Genomic DNA, 18,740 nt, shown 5'->3' with positions numbered 1-18,740 from the left:
CTCTTTTAAGAAATGCTGGAAGACCAACACTCTTGAACGGTAGAGAAGGCAGTCTTATGTGGAAACTACAGACATCATTGATTCTGATGAAATAAAATTCATATTTTATGGCAAGACAAGAAAAATTTAAACATAAAATCTTTCTTTGCCTGTTTGGGCCTCCTCCCTCCCCTTTAGTGTGTATTGTGCACCTGCATTAACCAGACATCCTTAGGAGACAACCTTCCTTCTTGTAAAAGGCCATGATGACCCATGACCCACTACTCCCTGTGTACACATAGATCTGGATTGTGTAAATTGTCAATAATACGTCATTTAACATATAGCACTCTGTCTCAAAAACTTATATAACTGTGCTTTGACCTCTAACAGATGGAAAAATTCTCAGAGCTTTCTGAGAGGCTTTCTCCAGGTTATAATCCTCAATTTGGCTCAAATAAAAGCCTCCATTTCTTTCTTAGATCAACTGATTAATCTTTTTTTTTTCCATCGACATCTCCAAGTGGATAGTCACAATGCTAATATGAAGAAGTTTTTAGAAAACTTTGACCAATTAATTTTGTTTATATTCACAAATAGTACATGATTTTTTAAAAAATCCATGTTTAAGGCTGAAAGAGCTCTTTCAATATTTATAAAATTGTCAAAGGATAGGAAAAAATATTGGGAATCATGACATGCAGAGTATTCAAACCTTAGGAATAGATGCGATGATCCAGAAAAGGCAAAGTGAGAAAGACAGAGCCCTGCGGAATCAGACAGGTCAGGGGGTACTTAGTCAAAATCATAGACAGAAAGTAGAATGGTGGTTGCCAGCGGCTGGCAGGGAGGAGATGGGGAGTTAGTTTTTGATGGGTATACAACAGCTTCAGTTTTACAAGATGAACAGTTATGGAGATGGGTGGTGGTGATGTCTGTACAACAGAATGAATGTACTAATATTACTTAACTGTATGCTTTAAAATAGTTAAGATGGTAGATTTTATGTTATGCGTTTTGCCACATAAAACAATTTAATTAAAAGCAAAAAAAAATCAGAGTAATAACAACAACAAGAAAAACAGAACAACTATCCCCCAGAAAATCCCCCAAAAAAGGTCAGGGGCAGGGAGGGGCACCTTCTTCTCCCAAATCCAAGAGATTCGAGGAGGAGCTGCTGGAGATGAAGAAGGGAAACCTTCACTGAAGGTTTCAAGGGGAAATGCTCAGTGGCAGCAAAGAAGACATATGGTAAGATTGATGCCAGCCCAGGGGCCTCAATCGAGGCACAAGTAAGGGTGCCATCACGTAAGTGATAAGGTCCCATGCTGGGCACAAAGCTGACTCTGCCATCTGGATGATGATGATGTGTTCTAGAAACCCACCCCCCAGCTCCTCTCATTCCCTATCCCTCAAGTCCATGGTTTCCACCTTTCTTGTTCCTGTCTTGTCACAATGTGAAACTGGTAATGTAGTAGCTCCTAATTCAGTTCGGTTCGGTGTGGGGCGTAGATCCCTTTGAGAATTTTACAAAAGCTGTAAGTACTCCCCCCGCAATAAAACATACACGTTAGCCCATATCTGTACAATTGTGCATATGGATCCCCTTGTTAAGCCTCAAACTGTTAAGATTTCCTCTGATTGTTTTGCACTCCCTCCCTCACACCCGCAGGACTTTCAATCTCAGCTCTTCAGTAACAGTTCTTCCCTTATCTGACACTCAGTTCAGAAATTTACAAAACCGCTGTAGTGATTACAAATGATAAGTTCAAGTAGAGAGCACTATTTACTTGGGTGCCCCCAGAAGTAGTAGATTTGGTCAATAAAGGCTTTGAGGAGGAAGTATTTTAGGCAGAACCTAATAGATGTATCGGACAAAAAGGTAAATCTTTAAAGTATGTAGCTTTTTTTTTTTTTTTTTTTGGCCACACTGCCCAGCTTTCAGGATCTTAGCTCCCTGACCAGGGATTGAACCTGGGTCCTCAGCAGTGAAAGTGCAGAGTCCTAACCACTGCACCGCCAGGGAATTCCTGAAAGTACGTAGCATTTCATTGGGGGGAAAAAAAACCAACAAGGGTTAGGGTGGTGACATATAGCTGATTCTTTTTCCTATTTCTTACATATTTTCATTAATAGGATTATCCTTGACTCAGCTCACACACCACATCCATCAGCAAACTTACAATTTGATGGTGGGCTCTGCCTTCAATTCCTGCCTAGAATTTGACCACTTCACCTCCTCTACTGCCACTTCCCTGTTCCCAGCCTTGAGCTCTTCAGTCTGTTCTGACCACACAGAAGCCAGAGGGATCTTTTTTTTTAAGTCAATCATAGCATTCCTCTGCTGAAACTCACCAATGGCTTTCTTCCCTCATCACCCCAAATACAAGTCCTTCTTCACTGCAGAGCTGTCCCACACAGCTGCAGCCCCCTCAGGTGCCAGTGGTGGTACGGAGGGGACCAGGACCCACATCACTATGACAACCAAACGTGCCCCTCCTGACTCCAAAGGTTTCAGTCCTAGCTCCTTCCCTCCCAGCTGTATCACCTTGCTGGGCTTGTTTCTTCATCTAAAAGCAGGGGATGAGGATAACAAACTTGAAAAATTCTCATGAGAATTAGAAATATAGCCCTTCTTTGGTTTATGTCCCAATAAACCCATCATAAGTTGAAAATATAAGTCGAAAGTGCATGTAATACCCCTAATCTACCAGACATGGTAGCTTAGCCAACTTACACGTGCTCAGAACACTTACATTAGCCTACAGATGGGCAAAATCATCTAACACAAAGCCTATTTTACAAAAAGTGTTGAATATCTCATGTAATTTTTCAGATACTGTACTGAAATGAAAATGAAAGACAGAGTGGTTGTCTGGGTCCAGACTGGTTTTGAGTGTGTTGATTGTTTATCCTCGTGACTGCATGCTGATGGGGAGCTGAAGCTCACTGCCACTGCCTCGCATCACGAGCATCGTATCGCATTTTGCCGGCCCAGAAAACTATCAAAATTCAAAATTCGAAGTACAGTTTATACTAAATGTGTATCACTTTTGTACCACCATAAAGTCTAAAAATTTTAAGTTGAACCATCATAAGTCAGGGGGACCGTCTACAGCTGTCTGGTATCCAGGGTGCAGGGTAAATGGTTGCTAATGATACTGGTCTAGGAATAAGCAAACCCTCAATTGCGCCTATTACCTGCACCTGAAGATTTACACCCTCCTATAACATCCTTTTCCAATGTCTTCTGAATTAGTCTCTCCTATTATCAGGAAGGAAGGTTATGGGCTGGGGCTACAGATCATGCTTCTCTATCCATCCCCCATGGAGCTGGCCCTGAGGATGGCCTACGCACAGCAGCCTCCATTTGAGGCAGCCCCCAACCCAGCTCCCCTCTTTCAATGTGGGCTGGGAATCAGCAGGCTCCCACACTTCCACTGTCTGATCCTAGACCAGTTTCTGAACCTCCTGGGGTTTGCTTCCTTGTCTGCCAATAGGCAAGCTGACTGAGAGGCCCTGCTCCACAGGGCTGAGTAGAGGAAATGAGAGTGTGAGCAACACCCTGAGCCCCATCCAGGTGGGTAACAGGTGTTCTGACCTTAGTAGCCATCCCTGGTCTAAAGCCTGGGGCTCTGTGTCCCCACCCTCAGTGCCTTCCCCCTTGACTTTGGAAGCTCGACTCCCTCTTACTGCCTTTGGCTGGCTCCCTCCCCCAGCCAGAGAAGCCCAGCTCACTTGAAGACACAGATTCCCACTCCAGAAAACCAGGCCCCCATCCCAACCACTCGGTCCCTGCCCGGTCCAGGCTAGTTCCAACACCCCGAAAGAGGAAGGCAGGGGAATCTGAGCAGAGAGACTGCTCTGTTCCAGATCAGCCTCTGCCAACACCCAGGAAGCTGGAATGCTTCTTCTGCAACGGTGACCTTCCCCCACAACCTAAAAGTTCTGTCTTTGGATGGAGCATCGGAAGCTTAGAACCCAGCCTCCATTATTTACTTCTTCAAGAACTGATGTTTCTTTTCTCAGTCACTTTGGCCAGAGAGAGATTATAGAGCATCATTTAATTTACAAAAGAAGGGTAAACAGGAAAGTAGCACAAAAAAATAGTGTTGCTGTGGGAGGTCAGCACTTGCTGCTGAGAAGCTGAAGCCAGAGGAGGCTGTGGATTTGGGGAACGAGTATTCTTTAAAGGAGGGAGAAAGTGGCCTGAAGGGCAGAGAACCAGGAGGGCTTCTTATCTGAGACCCCTAACAACAAGGCTCTGTACACCTGATGCCACACCACACCCAACAGTGTGAGGGGATGATACGATGAACTCCGTCCAATGAGGGTGAGCCTGGGCCACAGGCATTTGTGTGTTAAGTAACTGGAGAACACCCAAAGGCCTCCATCACTCCAGGCCTCCCTGAGGGGGCCTCCCTGTGCTGTGAAGCACAGGACTGGCCTGGAATCCACTACGTTGTCACCTTCCTACTGCCAACCTAAGGGGACCAGTGCCTTTTGGCCCCATTATATGATACTCTCTCCCAGGACCTAATCCACTAGTTTGGTTAAAAATTCCCTCAGCCACATCCTCCTCTTCTGATGAATGGGTTTCCCCCTGTGCTCCTAACGGGTGGCTTTGGGGTCTTCATTTTCTCCGCCGGCTGACACTCTTCAGTTCATCCAGCTCCTTCTCCATTAGGTGGGATTCGGCAGTGGTCTCAGAGAGCTGGAAGTAGAGCAGCAAACCGTTATAAAGAAGGACTTTTCTGGGCTACGTTTCAGGTTGGCAAGGCCAGCCCTGCATGCTGGGAGAAGCCCCTCGGCATTTCCCTTAACGCAGCCGGCAGCCTCCACGACGGGAACCCCTTGGTAACTGGGCAGAAAGTAACATCCTGATGACCCAGGGCCTCAAGCACTTCAAGAACATTCACCAACCATTCTATCAACAGTTTTGATCACCTAGGATTGCGTGGCACTCACTGCGCGAAGGACACCAGGTTTCAGGGGATGAAAAAGGCAAATGTCGGTGATTTTAAGGTTAAAGGACTAAGGTCTAAATTGCTTCTGAGTCGTGGCTCACATAAAAATGTTTAAAAAAGCATGCCACTTCCCGCATCAGAATCCTTCAGTGGTCTTTAGAGGAGAGGGTGGAAGACACTCCAGGCAGGGACGGAGAGATACAAACTCCAGAGGTCAGCTTACTGTGAAACAGAAGAGCTGCACTTCCTGAGCAAGACACTATTCCAAGAGCTTTGCTTATATTATTACCTCACTAATGAGGTAGATCCTACTATCGTGACCATTTTATTGCTGAAGATACTACGTTTCTTACAGATACAGAGCAGTTAAGTAACTTGCCTGAGGTCACACAGCCAGTGGTGGAGCTGGGCCAGGGACCTGGGCAGTTTAGCTCTAGACACATGCTCTCAACCACTGCAGTGTGTGCTCTGCTGCCTCTCAACCAACCGTCACACACAGCCCTAGGCTCAACAGGTTGTTGGGTTTCTAAAAGCCACAGGAAACCGATGCCAATGCAGAGAGTGCCCCTCGGCAGGTCTGCGCGGGGCACTGACTAATGGCTGCGTGGTGCAGGACCTTGCCCAGCCAAGAGCAGGCTGTCCTTCTTCCTGAATGCCTTCATCCCAGCCTCCATTCCCACCTTTATCTTTCCACATTCAGCTCAAATATCCCTTCCCCTGCAACATCCTCCTGACTGGACAGAATGAATCTCTCTCTCCCATGCGTGGATGCCAGGCCCCGGACAGACTTTAATCACTGCCCTTACCATGAGGCACTGTCACTATGTTTACTGTCTATCTCCCCACTAGACTGGGAGCCCTGGAGGGTGGGGACTGTGTCTGGTTTGGTTTTGTATCTTTGGATTCACAGCAATGTACCTGAGCAAACTGGCACTCGAGAGGTGTGGGCTGGCTGAAAGGATTTGCAGTGGACCTGCCCAAGGAAAGCCAAGGCTTCCCTCCCCACCACCCTTCTCACCATGTCCAGCAGGATGTCCACCTTCAGCCGCAAGAGATTATTCTCTTCCTCCAGCTGCTGGTTCCGCCTCTGGAGGCGCTGGGCCTCCCTCCGGTCCACACCTCCACTAACCCCTGTATCTGGTGGAAGGACACAAGCAGCAGTCACCGCGGGGGGGGGTTCCTTCCACCATCTTGCTGGGCAAAATGGTAGGAAATGCAGCCCACCTGCTATCCACTGGCCGTTTTCAAACTTCAGGCTCTGCCCGGCCAGGTTCATGGTGGGCGTTCCATAGTCAAGGCCCAGCTCCACCTCCCGGGTCGACCGATCCAACTGTGGGGGAGACGCGCATGCTGGCTTTGGGAGGCCGGAGCACAGGGGCTCGAGGCCCAGCACCTCTTCTGCTAACGGCATGGTCCCAACAACTCATTTCTTCTCTATAATCATTACCCAGCACATTTAGTAATTGTTTTTAAGTCAGAAAATTAAATAAGGTACCCCCAAAACTTTTAAACTGTAAGAGAAGAAATGTACAGCTTTATACCACAGATATTTTCTGGAAAAGCTATATATGCTGAAATTTGCAAACTGAATTATTTCGTATCTACAGGGCACTTAGCAGTTTAAGAAATCCTACTGTAAATTTTGAATAAAGTGAAAAATTCTTTTTAAATGTAATAAGCCCAAGCTATCATTTGTTTCTTATGGAGCTACGTATGTCCTGGAAAAGGCATAAAATGCTAAGGCCCAATGAGTAGTAGTAGCTGTTCTTTAATGTGTTTTTCAGTGTTTCTACAGCTCACTGAGCACCCACCCTGCACCAGGACTGGTACTGGATATACAGAAATGAATGCAACCCCTCTGCCCTCAAGGAGCTCAGAAACTGTCTTTGGAGCTGTGATATATCCTTCTGAATGCTCTTAATGATAGCAAAACATCATCCTTTAAGAATAAATTTGATTCTTAGACATGACTAAAACTGATTCCTGGACAAGTCTTGGAAGTAAAGTGAAGTCAAATTGGATAACATCACTTGGTCCCCAAAATCATAATGAGGACAACTATCTTTTAAGGTTCTTCAACAACCTCTGACAATAGTTCCCAAAAAGGAGTTAAAAAATGTTTTCAGCAATAGCAATAATATGAATTAAAAGGATGCCCTCCCACGAGGACACCTCTGGAGGACCACACTTTCCATAAGAAACCAGGCTCGATGCTCCAGTCACACTGCACACCAGGTCGAGCCCCGTGCTGACACTCACATTGTGCAGGTTGGAGAGAGACGCAGACTTCCGAGGGGGCGTCTTCTTCGGACTGAATATACTCCCAAAGAGAGGCATCTTTGGCCTGATGAAGGAAAGGTCAATGCTCCCTTCTCCTAGGGTCAGAAAAAGTCAGGGATACAAAGGGTTGGGTCAGTGACCTTGCGCCCCTGTCTGGAAATCATGAAAACACACATCTTATCATGTGGCCATTAACAATCTTGGGTAACAATCCTCAGTTCCCATGTGCTGAGTGCTCACTATGTGCTAGGCATAGAGCCAAAACCTTGGCAATATCTCAGGCCTCACAACCACTCTTTGTTTAGTTCCTCTTCCTATACCTATTTGACAGATGAGGTTTAGAAAGACTAAGGTCCTAAGTGTGAGTGAGGATTAGAATGCAGGTCTGTGTGGCTCTACAGTTCACGTTAACCACAGGCAAGTGCCTAACTGGCCTCTCTTAAGTTTTGTCACAAATTGGCATCACCAGATTTACACTCTAGGGCAAGGCATGTGACCCTACTTATTCCTGAACACTGGTAAGACTCACAGCTAGGGCAACAGCTTCTAAATAGACTCCATTTTCAAGAAATGAAGTCTTTTCTGGGACTTGCCTTTTTCCTTTTTTATTGGTTTCTTTTTAAGTTTTTTCATTTTTCTTAAAATTTTATTTATTTATTTTGGCTGCACTGGGTCTTCGTTGCTGCGCACGGGCTTTCTCTAGTTGCAATGAGCGTGGACTACTCTTTGTTGTGGTGCACGGGCTTCTCATTGCAGTGGCTTCTCTTGTTGCGGAGCACAGGCTCTAGGCGTGTGGGCTTCAGTAGCTGTGGCACAAGGGCTCAGCAGCTGTGGTTCACGGGCTCTAGAAAGCAGGCTCTGTAGCTGTGGTGCGCGGGCTTAGTTGCTCTGCAGCATGTAGGATCTTCCCGGACCAGGGCTCGAACCTGTGTCCCCTGCATTAGAAGGCGGATTCTTAACCACTGCACCACGAGGGAAGTCCTATTGGTTCCTTTTTGATTAAAGAAGTTCTTAATTTTAATGTGATCTAACTTATCAAAAAAATTTTTTTAATAATTAGTGTTTTTGTGCCCTATTTAAGAAATTTTTGCCTAAGGTCACAATATTTTCATATATTAACTTTTGGAAATTTTCTTCTTTCAGCTTTCACATTTAGGACTATGACTCATCTGCAATTAACTTTTGTATGTGGTGTGGGGCAGGGTCATGGTTCATTTCTTCCCATGTATTATGCAATTTTAATGTGTAATACACAAATAGCTTAAAAAAGATTCCCTCTAAGAAACTGTAGACTGATGATAACAATAATGAAAGCACAGGTGAGCAACAAGAAAGAACCAGAGCTCTCACTTTTCCTACTCTTAGGTATAAAAATCTTCCTTCACCACATTATGAGACAGAAATAGTAATGAGTTTATCACATCTAACAGGAAGTTGGCAAAAAAAAGAGGGAATTTATCAAGACTATCTGAAACAAGGTTTTATGTCAATTATCTTTTTTTTTTTTTTTTTTTTTTGCGGTATGCGGGCCTCTCACTGTTGTGGCCTCTCCCGTTGCGGAGCACAGGCTCCAGACGCGCAGGCTCAGTGGCCATGGCTCGCGGGCCCACCTGCTCCGCGGCACGTGGGATCTTCCCAGACCGGGGCGCGAACCCGTGTCCCCTGCATCGGCAGGCGGACTCTCAACCACCGTGCCACCAGGGAAGCCCATATGTCAACTATCATTAAATGATAACTCAAAGTAGGAATTCATCACAATTAGCAAGACATATATTCAATGAGAAAATGAAGAAGAAATTCTGGGCTGTTTTCAGTGATGCAGAAATTAACATCACTAAAATTAATGATAAAAGTTTAGAAGCTTCTTTAGAAGCTTTACAATACATATATACACTGCATAGAAATATATGCATAAATGACTTGTAAATAAATAAATAAGACATTTAGATGTGTGTGCTCATGAGAGTTTTACTGGTGTGTGTCTGTGATTAAAAACAGTGGTAGGGAGCCCTGAACCAAGATGGCGGAGTAGAAAGATGTGCTCTCACTCCCTCTTGCCAGAACACCAGAATCACAACTAGCTGCTGAACAATCATCGACAGGAAGACACTGGAACTCACTAAAAATGATACCCCACATCCAAAGACAAAGGAGAAGCCACAGTGAGACGGTAGGAGGGGCGCAATCACAGTAAAATCAAATCCCATAACTGGTGGGAGGGTGACTCACAGACTGGAGAACACTTACACCACAGAAGTCCACCCACTGGAGTGAAGGTTCTGAGCCCCACGTCAGGCTTCCCAACCTGGGGGTCCAGCAACAGGAGGAGGAATTCCTAGAGAATCAGACGTTCAAGGCTAGTGGGATTTGATTGCAGGACTTCGACAGGACTGTGGGAAACAGAGACTCCACCCTTGGAGGGCACACACAAAGTAGTGTGTGCATCGGGACCCAGGGGAAGGAGCAGTGACCCCAGGGGAGACTGAACCAGACCTACCTGCTAGTGTTGGAGGGTCTCCTGCAGAGGCGGGGGTGGCTGTGGCTGTGGGGACAAGGTCACTGGCAGCAGAAGTTCTGGGTAGTACTCCTTGGCGTGAGCCCTCCCAGAGTCCAACATTAGCCCCACCAAAGAGCCCAGGTAGGCTCCAATGTTGGGTTGCCTCGGACCAAACAACCAACAGGGAGGGAACCCAGCCCCACCCAACAGCAGTCAATCGGGTTAAAGTTTTGCTGAGCTCTGCCCACCAGAGCAACAGTCAGCTCTACCCACCACCAGTCCCTCCCATCAGGAAACTTGCACAAGCCTCTTAGATAGCTTCATCCACCAGAGGGCAGACAGAAGAAGCAAGAACTACAATCCTGCAGCCTGTGGAACAAAAACCACATTCACAGAAAGAGACAAAATGAAAAGGCAGAGGGCTATGTACCAGATGAAGGAACAAGATAAAACCCCAGAAAAACAACTAAATGAAGCGGAGATAGGCAACCTTCCAGAAAAAGAATTCAGAATAATGAGAGTGAAGATGATTCAGGGCCTCGGAAAAAGAATGGAGGCAAAGATCGAGAAGATGCAAGAAATGTTTCACAAAGACCTAGAAGAATAAAAGAACAAACAAACAGAGATGAACAATACAACAACTGAAATGAAAACTGCACTAGAAGGAATCAATAGCAGAATAACTGAAGCAGAAGAATGGATAAGTGACCTGGAAGACAGCATGGTGGAATTCACTGCTGCGGAGGAGAATATAGAAAAAAGAATGAAAGGAAATGAAGACAGCCCAAGAAACCTCTGGGACAACATTAAACACAACAACTCTCGCGTTATAGGGGTCCCAGAAGGAGAAGAGAGAGAGAAAGGACCAGAGAAAATATTTGAAGAGATTATAGTCGAAAAATTCCCTAACATGGGAAAGGAAATAGCCACCCAAGTCCAGGATGCGCAGAGAGTCCCATACAGGATAAACCCAAGGAGAAACACCCCGAGACACATAGTAATCAAATTGGCAAAAATTAAAGACAAAGAAAAAAACTTATTGAAGGCAGCAAGGGAAAAATGACAAATATCATACAAGGAAACTCCCATAAGGTTAACAGCTGATTTCTCAGCAGAAACTCTACAAGCCAGAAGAGGGTGGCATGATATACTTAAAGTGATGGAAGGGAAGAACCTACAACGAAGATTACTCTACCCGGCAAGGATCTCATTCAGATTCGATGGAGAAATCAAAAGCTTTACAGACAAGCAAAAGCTAAGAGAATTCAGCACCACCAAACCAGCTCTACAACAAATGCTACAGGAACTTCTCTAACTGGGAAACACAAGAGAAGAAAAGGACCTACAAAAACAAACCCAAAACAATTAAGAAAATGGTCATAGGAAGATACATATCGATAATTACCTTAAACGTGAATGGATTAAATGCTCCAACCAAAAGACACAGGCTTGCTGAATGGATACAAAAACAAGACCCATCTATATGCTGTCTACAAGAGACCCACTTCAGACCTAAGAACACATACACACTGAAAGTGAGGGGATTGAAAAAGATATTCCATGGAAATGGAAATCAAAAGAAAGCTGGAGTAGCAATACTCATATCAGATAAATTAGACTTTAAAATAAAGAATGTTACAAGAGATAAGGAAGGACACTACATAATGATCAAGGCATTAATCCAAGAAGAAGATAAAATAATTATAAATATATATGCACCTTACATAGGAGCACCTCAATACATAAGGCAATTGCTAACAGCTATAAAAGAGGAAATTGACAGTAACACAATAATAGTGGGGGACTTCAACGCCTCACTTACTCCAATGGACAGATCATCCAAAATGAAAATAAATAAGGAAACAGAAGCTTTAAATGACACAATAGACCAGATAGATTTAATTGATATTTATAGGACATTCCATACAAAAACAGCAGATTACACTTTTTTCTGAACTGCACATGGAACATTCTTCAGGATAGATCACATCTTGGGTCACAAATCAAGCCTCAGTAAATTTAAGAAAATTGAAATCATATCAAGCATCTTTTCTGACCACAATGCTATGAGATTAGAAATGAATTACAGGGAAAAAAATGTAAAAAACACAAACACATGGAGGCTAAACAATACGTTACTAAATAACCAAGAGATCACTGAAGAAATCAAAGAGGAAATCAAAAAATACCTAGACACAAATGACAATGAAAACACGACGATCCAAAACCTATGGGAGGCAGCATAGGCAGTCCTAAGAGGGAAGTTTATAGCTATACAAGCCTACCTCAAGAAACAAGAAAAATCTCAAATAAACAATCTAACCTTACACCTAAAGGAACTAAAGAAGAACAAACAAAACCCAAAGTTAGCACAAGGAAAGAAATCATAAAGATCAGAGCAGAAATAAATGAAATAGAAACAAAGAAAACAATAGCAAAGATCAATAAAACTAAAAGCTGGTTCTTTGAGAAGATAAGCAAAATTGATAAACCATTAGCCAGACTCATCAAGAAAAAGAGGGAGAGGACTCAAATCAATAAACTTAGAAAAATGAAAAAGGAGAAGTTACAACAGACACCACAGAAATACAAAGCATCCTAAGAGACTACTACAAGCAACTCTATGCCAATAAAGTGGACCATCTGGAAGAAATGGACAAATTCTTAGAAAGGTATGACCTTCCAAGACTGAACCAGGAAGAAACAGAAAATATGAACAGACCAATCACAAGTAATGAAATTGAAAATGTGATTAAAAATCTTTCAACGAACAAAAGTCCAGGACCAGATGGCTTCACAGGTGAATTCTATCGAACATTTAGAGTAGAGCTAACACCCATCCTTCTCAAACTCTTTCAAAAAATTGCAGAGGAAGGAACGCTCCCAAACTCATTCTATGAGGCCACCATCACCCTGATACCAAAACCAGACAAAGATGTCACAAAAAAAGAAAACTACAGGCCAATATCACTGATGAATATAGATGCAAAAATCCTCAACAAAATACTAGCAAACACATTCCAACAACACATTAAAAGGATCATACACCATGATCAAGTGGGATTTATCCCAGGGATGCAAGGATTCTTCAATAGACGCAAATCAATCAATGTGATACACTATATTAACAAATTGAAGAATAAAAACCGTGTGATCATCTCAATAGATGCAGAAAAAGCTTTTGACAAAATTCAACACCCATTTATGATAAAAACTCTCCAGAACGTGGGCAGAGAGGGAACCTACCTCAACATAATAAAGGCCATATATGACACACCCACAGCAAACATCATTCTCAATGGTGAAAAACGGAAAGCATTTCCTCTAAGATCAGGAACGAGACAAGGATGTCCACTGTCACCACTATTATTCAACATAGTTTTGGAAGTCCTAGCCATGGCAATCAGAGACGAAAAAGAAATAAAAGGAATACAAATTGGAAAAGGAGAAGTAAAACTGTCACTGTTTGCAGATGACATGATACTATACATAGAGAATCCTAAAGATGCCACCAGAAAACTACTAGAGCTAGTCAATGAATTTGGTAAAGTTGCAGTTTACAAAATTAATACACAGAAATCTCTTGCATTCCTATATACACTAATGATGAAAAATCTGAAAGAGAAATTAAGGAAACACTCCCATTTACCATTGCAACAAAAAGAATAAAATACCTAGGAATAAACCTACCTAGGGAGACAAAAGACCTGTATGCAGAAAACTATGAGACACTGATGAAAGAAATTAAAGATGATACCAACAGATGGAGAGATATACCATGTTCTTGGATTGGAAGAATCAATATTGTGAAAATGACTATACTACCCAAAGCAACCTACAGATTCAATGCAATCCCTATCAAATTACCAATGGCATTTTTTACAGAACTAGAACAAAAAAATCTTAAAATTTGTATGGAGACACAAAAGACCCCAAATAGCCAAAGCAGTCTTGAGGGAAAAAAAATGGAGCTGGAGAAATCAGACTCCCTGCCTTCAGACTATACTACAAAGTTACACTAATCAAGACAATATGGTACTGGCACAAAAACAGAAACATAGATCAATGGAACAAGATAGAAAGCCCAGAGATAAATCCACGCACCTATGGTCAACTAATCTATGACAAAGGAGGCAAGGATATACAATGGAGAAAAGACAGTGTCTTCGATAAGTGGTGCTAGGAAAACTGGACAGCTACATGTAAAAGAATGAAATTAGAACACTCCCTAACACCATACACAAAAATAAACTCAAAATGGATTAGAGACCTAAATGTTTAGACAGGACACTATAACACTCTTAGAGGAAAACGTAGGAAACTCTTTGACATAAATCACAGCAAGATCTTTTTTGATCCACATCCTAGAGTAATGGAAATAAAAACAAAAATAAACAAATGGGACCTAATGAAACTTCAAAGCTTTTGCACAGCAAAGGAGACCATAAACAAGACGAAAAGACAACCCTCAGAATGGGAGAAAATATTTGCAAATGAATCAACGGACACAGGATTAATCTCCAAAATATATAAACAGCTCATGCAGCTCAATATTAAAAAAACAAACAACCCAATCCAAAAATGGGCAGAAGACCTAAATAGACATTTCTCCAAAGAAGACATACAGATGGCCAAGAAGCACATGAAAAGCTGCTCAACATCACTAATTATTAGGGAAGTGCAAATCAAAACTACAATGAGGTATCACCTCACAGCAGTTAGAATGGGCGTCATCAGAAAACCTACAAACAACAAATGCTGGAGAGGGTGCGGAGGAAAGGGAACCCTCTTGCACTGTTGGTGGGAATGTAAATTGATACAGCCACTATGGAGAACAGTATGGAGGTTCCTTAAAAAACTAAAAATAGAATTACCATATGACCCAGCGATCCCACTACTGGGCATATACCCAGAGAAAACCATAATTCAAAAAGACACATGCACCCCAATGTTCACTGCAGCACTATTTACAATAGCCAGGTCATGAAAGCAACCTAAATGCCCATCAAGAGATGAATGGATAAAGAAGATGTGGTGTATATATATACAATGGCATATTACTCAGCCATAAAAAGGAACGAAATTGGTTCATTTGCTGAGACGTGGATGGATCTAGAGACTGTCATACAGAGTGAAGTAAGTCAGAGAGAGAAAAACAAATATCATATATTAACGCATATATGTGGAACCTAGAAAAATGGTACAAATGAACCGGTTTGCAGGGCAGAAATTGAGACACAGATATAGAGAACAAACGTATGGACACCAAGGGGGGAAAGCGGCGGGGTGGTGGTGGTGGTGGTGTGATGAATTGGGCAATTGGGATTGACATGTATACACTGATGTGTATAAAACTGATGACTAATAAGAACCTGCTGTATAAAAAAATAAATTAAATTAAATTCAAAAAAAAACCCCAACAAACAGCGGTAGACCCACAACCTGGAAGATGGCACTTGGGGTGGGGCACAACACTTTAGGACTTGGACAAACCAGAATGATTCCAGCTTGGTGGTGGATAGGACGGTCCTGAGGACAAAGATGATGAGGGACTTTGAAGCTGTGCTGTCATGTCATCCAAAACACAGTGGAAGCCCCTGGCATTGTTTCTGCTGGAGAAAAGAAAAAGGGTGGAAGAGGGAAGACAGGTAATCTTATGTCTACAGAGGGTGGAACAGGAATGAAGTGGGAATATCCAGGAAGAAAGGTTTTTAACTCAAAAAAGAAAAGGTCACAACAAAAACTAACTAATATCACTTCCTGCATATCCACTAGGGTTTGGACACAATGCTAGGCACACTTCATAAATTTCTTTTATTCCTGTAGTAACCCCATAAGGTAATTTTCCTGTCCATATCAGAGATGAGAAAACTAGGGCTCAGAGAAGTTATCCAATTCTCCCAAGGTCCACAGCCATGGTCAGCTGGCTAAAGATGTATACCAAATTATCCTTATATTAATAACTTGTGGGGGAGACTTCCCTGGTGGCACACTGGTTAAGAATCCTCCTGCCAGTGCAGGGCACATGGGTTCGATCCCTGGTCCAGGAAGATCCCACATGCCGCAGAGCAACTAAGCCCGTGCACCACAACTACTGAGCCTGCACTCTAGAGCCCACGAGCCACAACTACTGAGCCCGCGTGCTGCAACTACTGAAGCCCGTGTGCCTAGAGCCCATGCTCCGCAACAAGAGAGGCCACCACAATGAGAAGCCCGCGCACCGGAACAAAGAGCAGCCCCCACTTGCTGCAACTAGAGAAAGCCCACGCACAGCAATGAAGACCCAACGAAGCGATAAATAAATAAATAAATAAATGTATTAAATAAATAAATAAGTAAAATTTAAAAATTAAAAAAATAAGTTTTAAAAATTAAAAAAAATTTTAAATTAAAAATTTTTTAATTAAAAAATCAAAAGATAAATTAAAAAAACTTGTGGGGTACATCATAAAAGGAAGCATTTTCATCCATCCCATTGGCAAAATTTAAGAGCTCAATAATATCTAATGCTGGTGAGGGTATGGAGAAAAAGATACTTTCATTTACTCTTCGTGGAAACATAAGATGCTATCATTTTTTCAATTAGGCAAAAGCTAGCAAAGTTTTTCACGTGCATACTTTTTGGGCAGCAAATCTGCTTCTAAAAACTCTCCTCCAGAAAGAATTGGATGTGTTCACACAAATGTTCTCTACTGTTGATAACAGCGAAAAATAAGAAACAATTCAAAATGCCTACCAATGGTTGGTGTACCCAAATACATCGTGGCACATTCTTATAAGGGAGTCCTAGACGGCAAGTAAAGACAGAGAGACAGCTGTACATGGACCACTCTAACATTAAGAAAGCAAGTGAGGGACTTTCCTGGTGGCGCAGTGGTTAATAATCTGCTTGCCAATGCGGGGGATATGGGTTCGAGCCCTGTACCGGGAAGATCCCACATGCCGCAGAGCAACTAAGCCCGTGCACCACAACTGCTGAGGCTGCGCTCCAGAGCCCAAGAGCCACAACTACTGAGCCCACGTGCCTAGAGTCTGTGCTCCGCAACAAGAGAAGCCACGAGAAGTGGCTTGAGAAGTCCAATGAGAAGTCCGCGCACCGCAGCAAAGAGTAGCCTCCGCTCGCTGCAACCAGAGAAAGCCCACCCACAGCAACGAAGACCAAACGCAGCCAAAAATAAATTAATTAATTTTAAAAAAAAGCAAGCAACAGAACAATGTGTATACTATAATCTTACATGAGAAGACAAAAAGAAAATAAAAAGCGAGAATATAGGTCGCTAAATAAAAGGGATTTGGAGGGATAAACTGCACACAGTGGTAAAATCTGGGAAAGGAAGTAGGATGGCTGACTGAACTGAATTTGCCATTTTTAAAAACTTTTAATTTTAATTCTAATTTGTTTTGGCCAAGTCGCGCAGCTTGCAGGATCTTAACTCCCCAACTAGGGATGGAACCTGGGCCCCTGGCAGTGAGAGCACCAAGTCCTAACCACCGGACCACCAGGGAATTCCCTGAATTTGCCATTTTAAAGGTTAAAAAAAAAAAAAAAAAAAGCCAAATAGTGGCAATTTCATGTTACAATATAAAGTTATAGTAAAGAAATATATTTCTGGATTTACTGAATTATTACAATGATAATATATCCATATATTACTTACGAAAAAACAAACCAAACAAATGAACAAAAAACCAGATAAAAAGCAGTCCCCGCCCCTCCAAGATTTGGAGACCAATTGAAGAAGGAAAAATAAGCCAAGCTGTTGTTGCAAAGCCCACAGTGGTGCTAAGAGCACTAAGCCTGAGCATATCACCTGGACACAACAGACCAAGTTCTAGGCCTGGCTCTGCCCCTCAGTTGCCTGCTAAACCCTGGCCAAGTTACTTTATTCCTCCAGGTTTTAACGAGGGCACTTCACGCGTGACCTCACTAGTTCTCACAACACTTAAGCCAAGCACCGTCACCAATATTTTACAGATGAGGAAAAGGAAGGGTCTGGACTAGCTTTTAAGTCAGATCCACTCATCCACAAACAACTCTGGCTGAGATCCTGGGATCCTAGAACATTAGTGTTCTAACCACAAGAGGTCCCAGCTGTACCCTTGGCCCAAGGAAGCCTTCTTTCCAGTGAAACTCCCTGGAGAGAAAGGGCTCAGCACAAAGGAGAGCTTCTACGTTCCAACCATTGCTCTGCTTCTCAACCCCAGTGGGACCCTGCAACGTACCTTCCCTGGGCCCCAAGGATAACAATAGTACCCACTCACAGATTGTTTTGTGCTTTAGTGTTTTTAAAAAACGGTGGCATTTGATGCTCACAACAACCCTGGCAGAAGTAGATCAAATAGTTTGTTCCTGTCTACAGATCAGAAAACTGAGGCTTAGAGAAGTTAAGTAACTTGTTCCCAGTCACGCCGTGGGAAGGCGGTGGAATTGGGCTTCAAATAAGGTCTACTCCTCTGCGCTGATGACAATAATCACTTCAACACTGTGCAACGCTTTACAGTTTGCAATGGGCCATAAAATACATTATCTTATTTTAATCTAACAAGAAGGTGAGGAAGCAGTCTCTGGCTTTCATCGGATTCTCAGAGTTCAGAGCCAACCAAGTATAAGCCACGCAGGTACACGCCCACTCAGGGCTGTAAACTAACAGTAGCGAACAAACGTTCGTTCGCACGCTCTCGTTAATCACCTTCACAGCTGACTTATGAGAGGAATTACCACCCCAATTTACAAACGAGGAAACACACTTGGATAAAGGAGGTGACGGGCCTGCGGTAAACCCGGCCCCCGCCCCCTGCTCCGCGCCCTCCGGCTGCCCCAGCTGCGGAGAGGCCCTGGGTCCCCTGGGGAACGCCCGGGGGTCCCAACCCTCCTCGGGCCTTGGGGCGACGCCGGGCTCGGAGACGTACCTGATGTGCCCCAGAAGCCGAGGTTCGAAGAGAAACCCCCGACTTCCCGCTAGGTACCCAGCAGAAACCGCCTCGCCCGCCGCGACCTCGACCGCGGGCGCCTCCAG

General features: G+C 43.4%; 1 protein-coding gene across 3 annotated transcripts; it reads right to left on the bottom strand.

The window, feature by feature from the left end:
* Nucleotides 1–4,028: 4,028 nt before the first annotated feature.
* CBY1 (chibby 1, beta catenin antagonist) lies at nt 4,029–18,731 on the bottom strand. 3 transcript variants are annotated; one of them, XM_082634491.1, is made up of 6 exons: nt 18,634–18,731; nt 9,724–9,768; nt 7,206–7,321; nt 6,171–6,276; nt 5,965–6,083; nt 4,029–4,693 (listed from the first exon to the last, which is right to left on the bottom strand). In XM_082634491.1, exons 3-6 carry the CDS (start codon nt 7,281–7,283, stop codon nt 4,613–4,615), a joined length of 384 nt encoding a protein of 127 aa, XP_082490617.1. In that variant the 5' UTR covers nt 7,284–7,321; nt 9,724–9,768; nt 18,634–18,731; the 3' UTR covers nt 4,029–4,612. The 3 variants fall into 3 exon arrangements, with proteins under 3 accessions (XP_082490617.1, XP_082490615.1, XP_082490616.1); XM_082634489.1 differs by lacking the exon at nt 9,724–9,768; XM_082634490.1 differs by lacking the exons at nt 9,724–9,768; nt 18,634–18,731 and adding an exon at nt 9,474–9,561.
* Between the last annotated feature and the right edge of the window lie 9 nt (nt 18,732–18,740).

This window comes from Mesoplodon mirus (genome assembly GCF_964341445.2).
Source record: "Mesoplodon mirus genome assembly, chromosome: 11".
Classification (NCBI taxonomy): Eukaryota; Metazoa; Chordata; class Mammalia; order Artiodactyla; family Ziphiidae; genus Mesoplodon; species Mesoplodon mirus.
The sequence above is the reverse complement of the archived record's forward strand: the minus strand, read 5'-3'. Positions and strand labels throughout refer to the sequence as shown.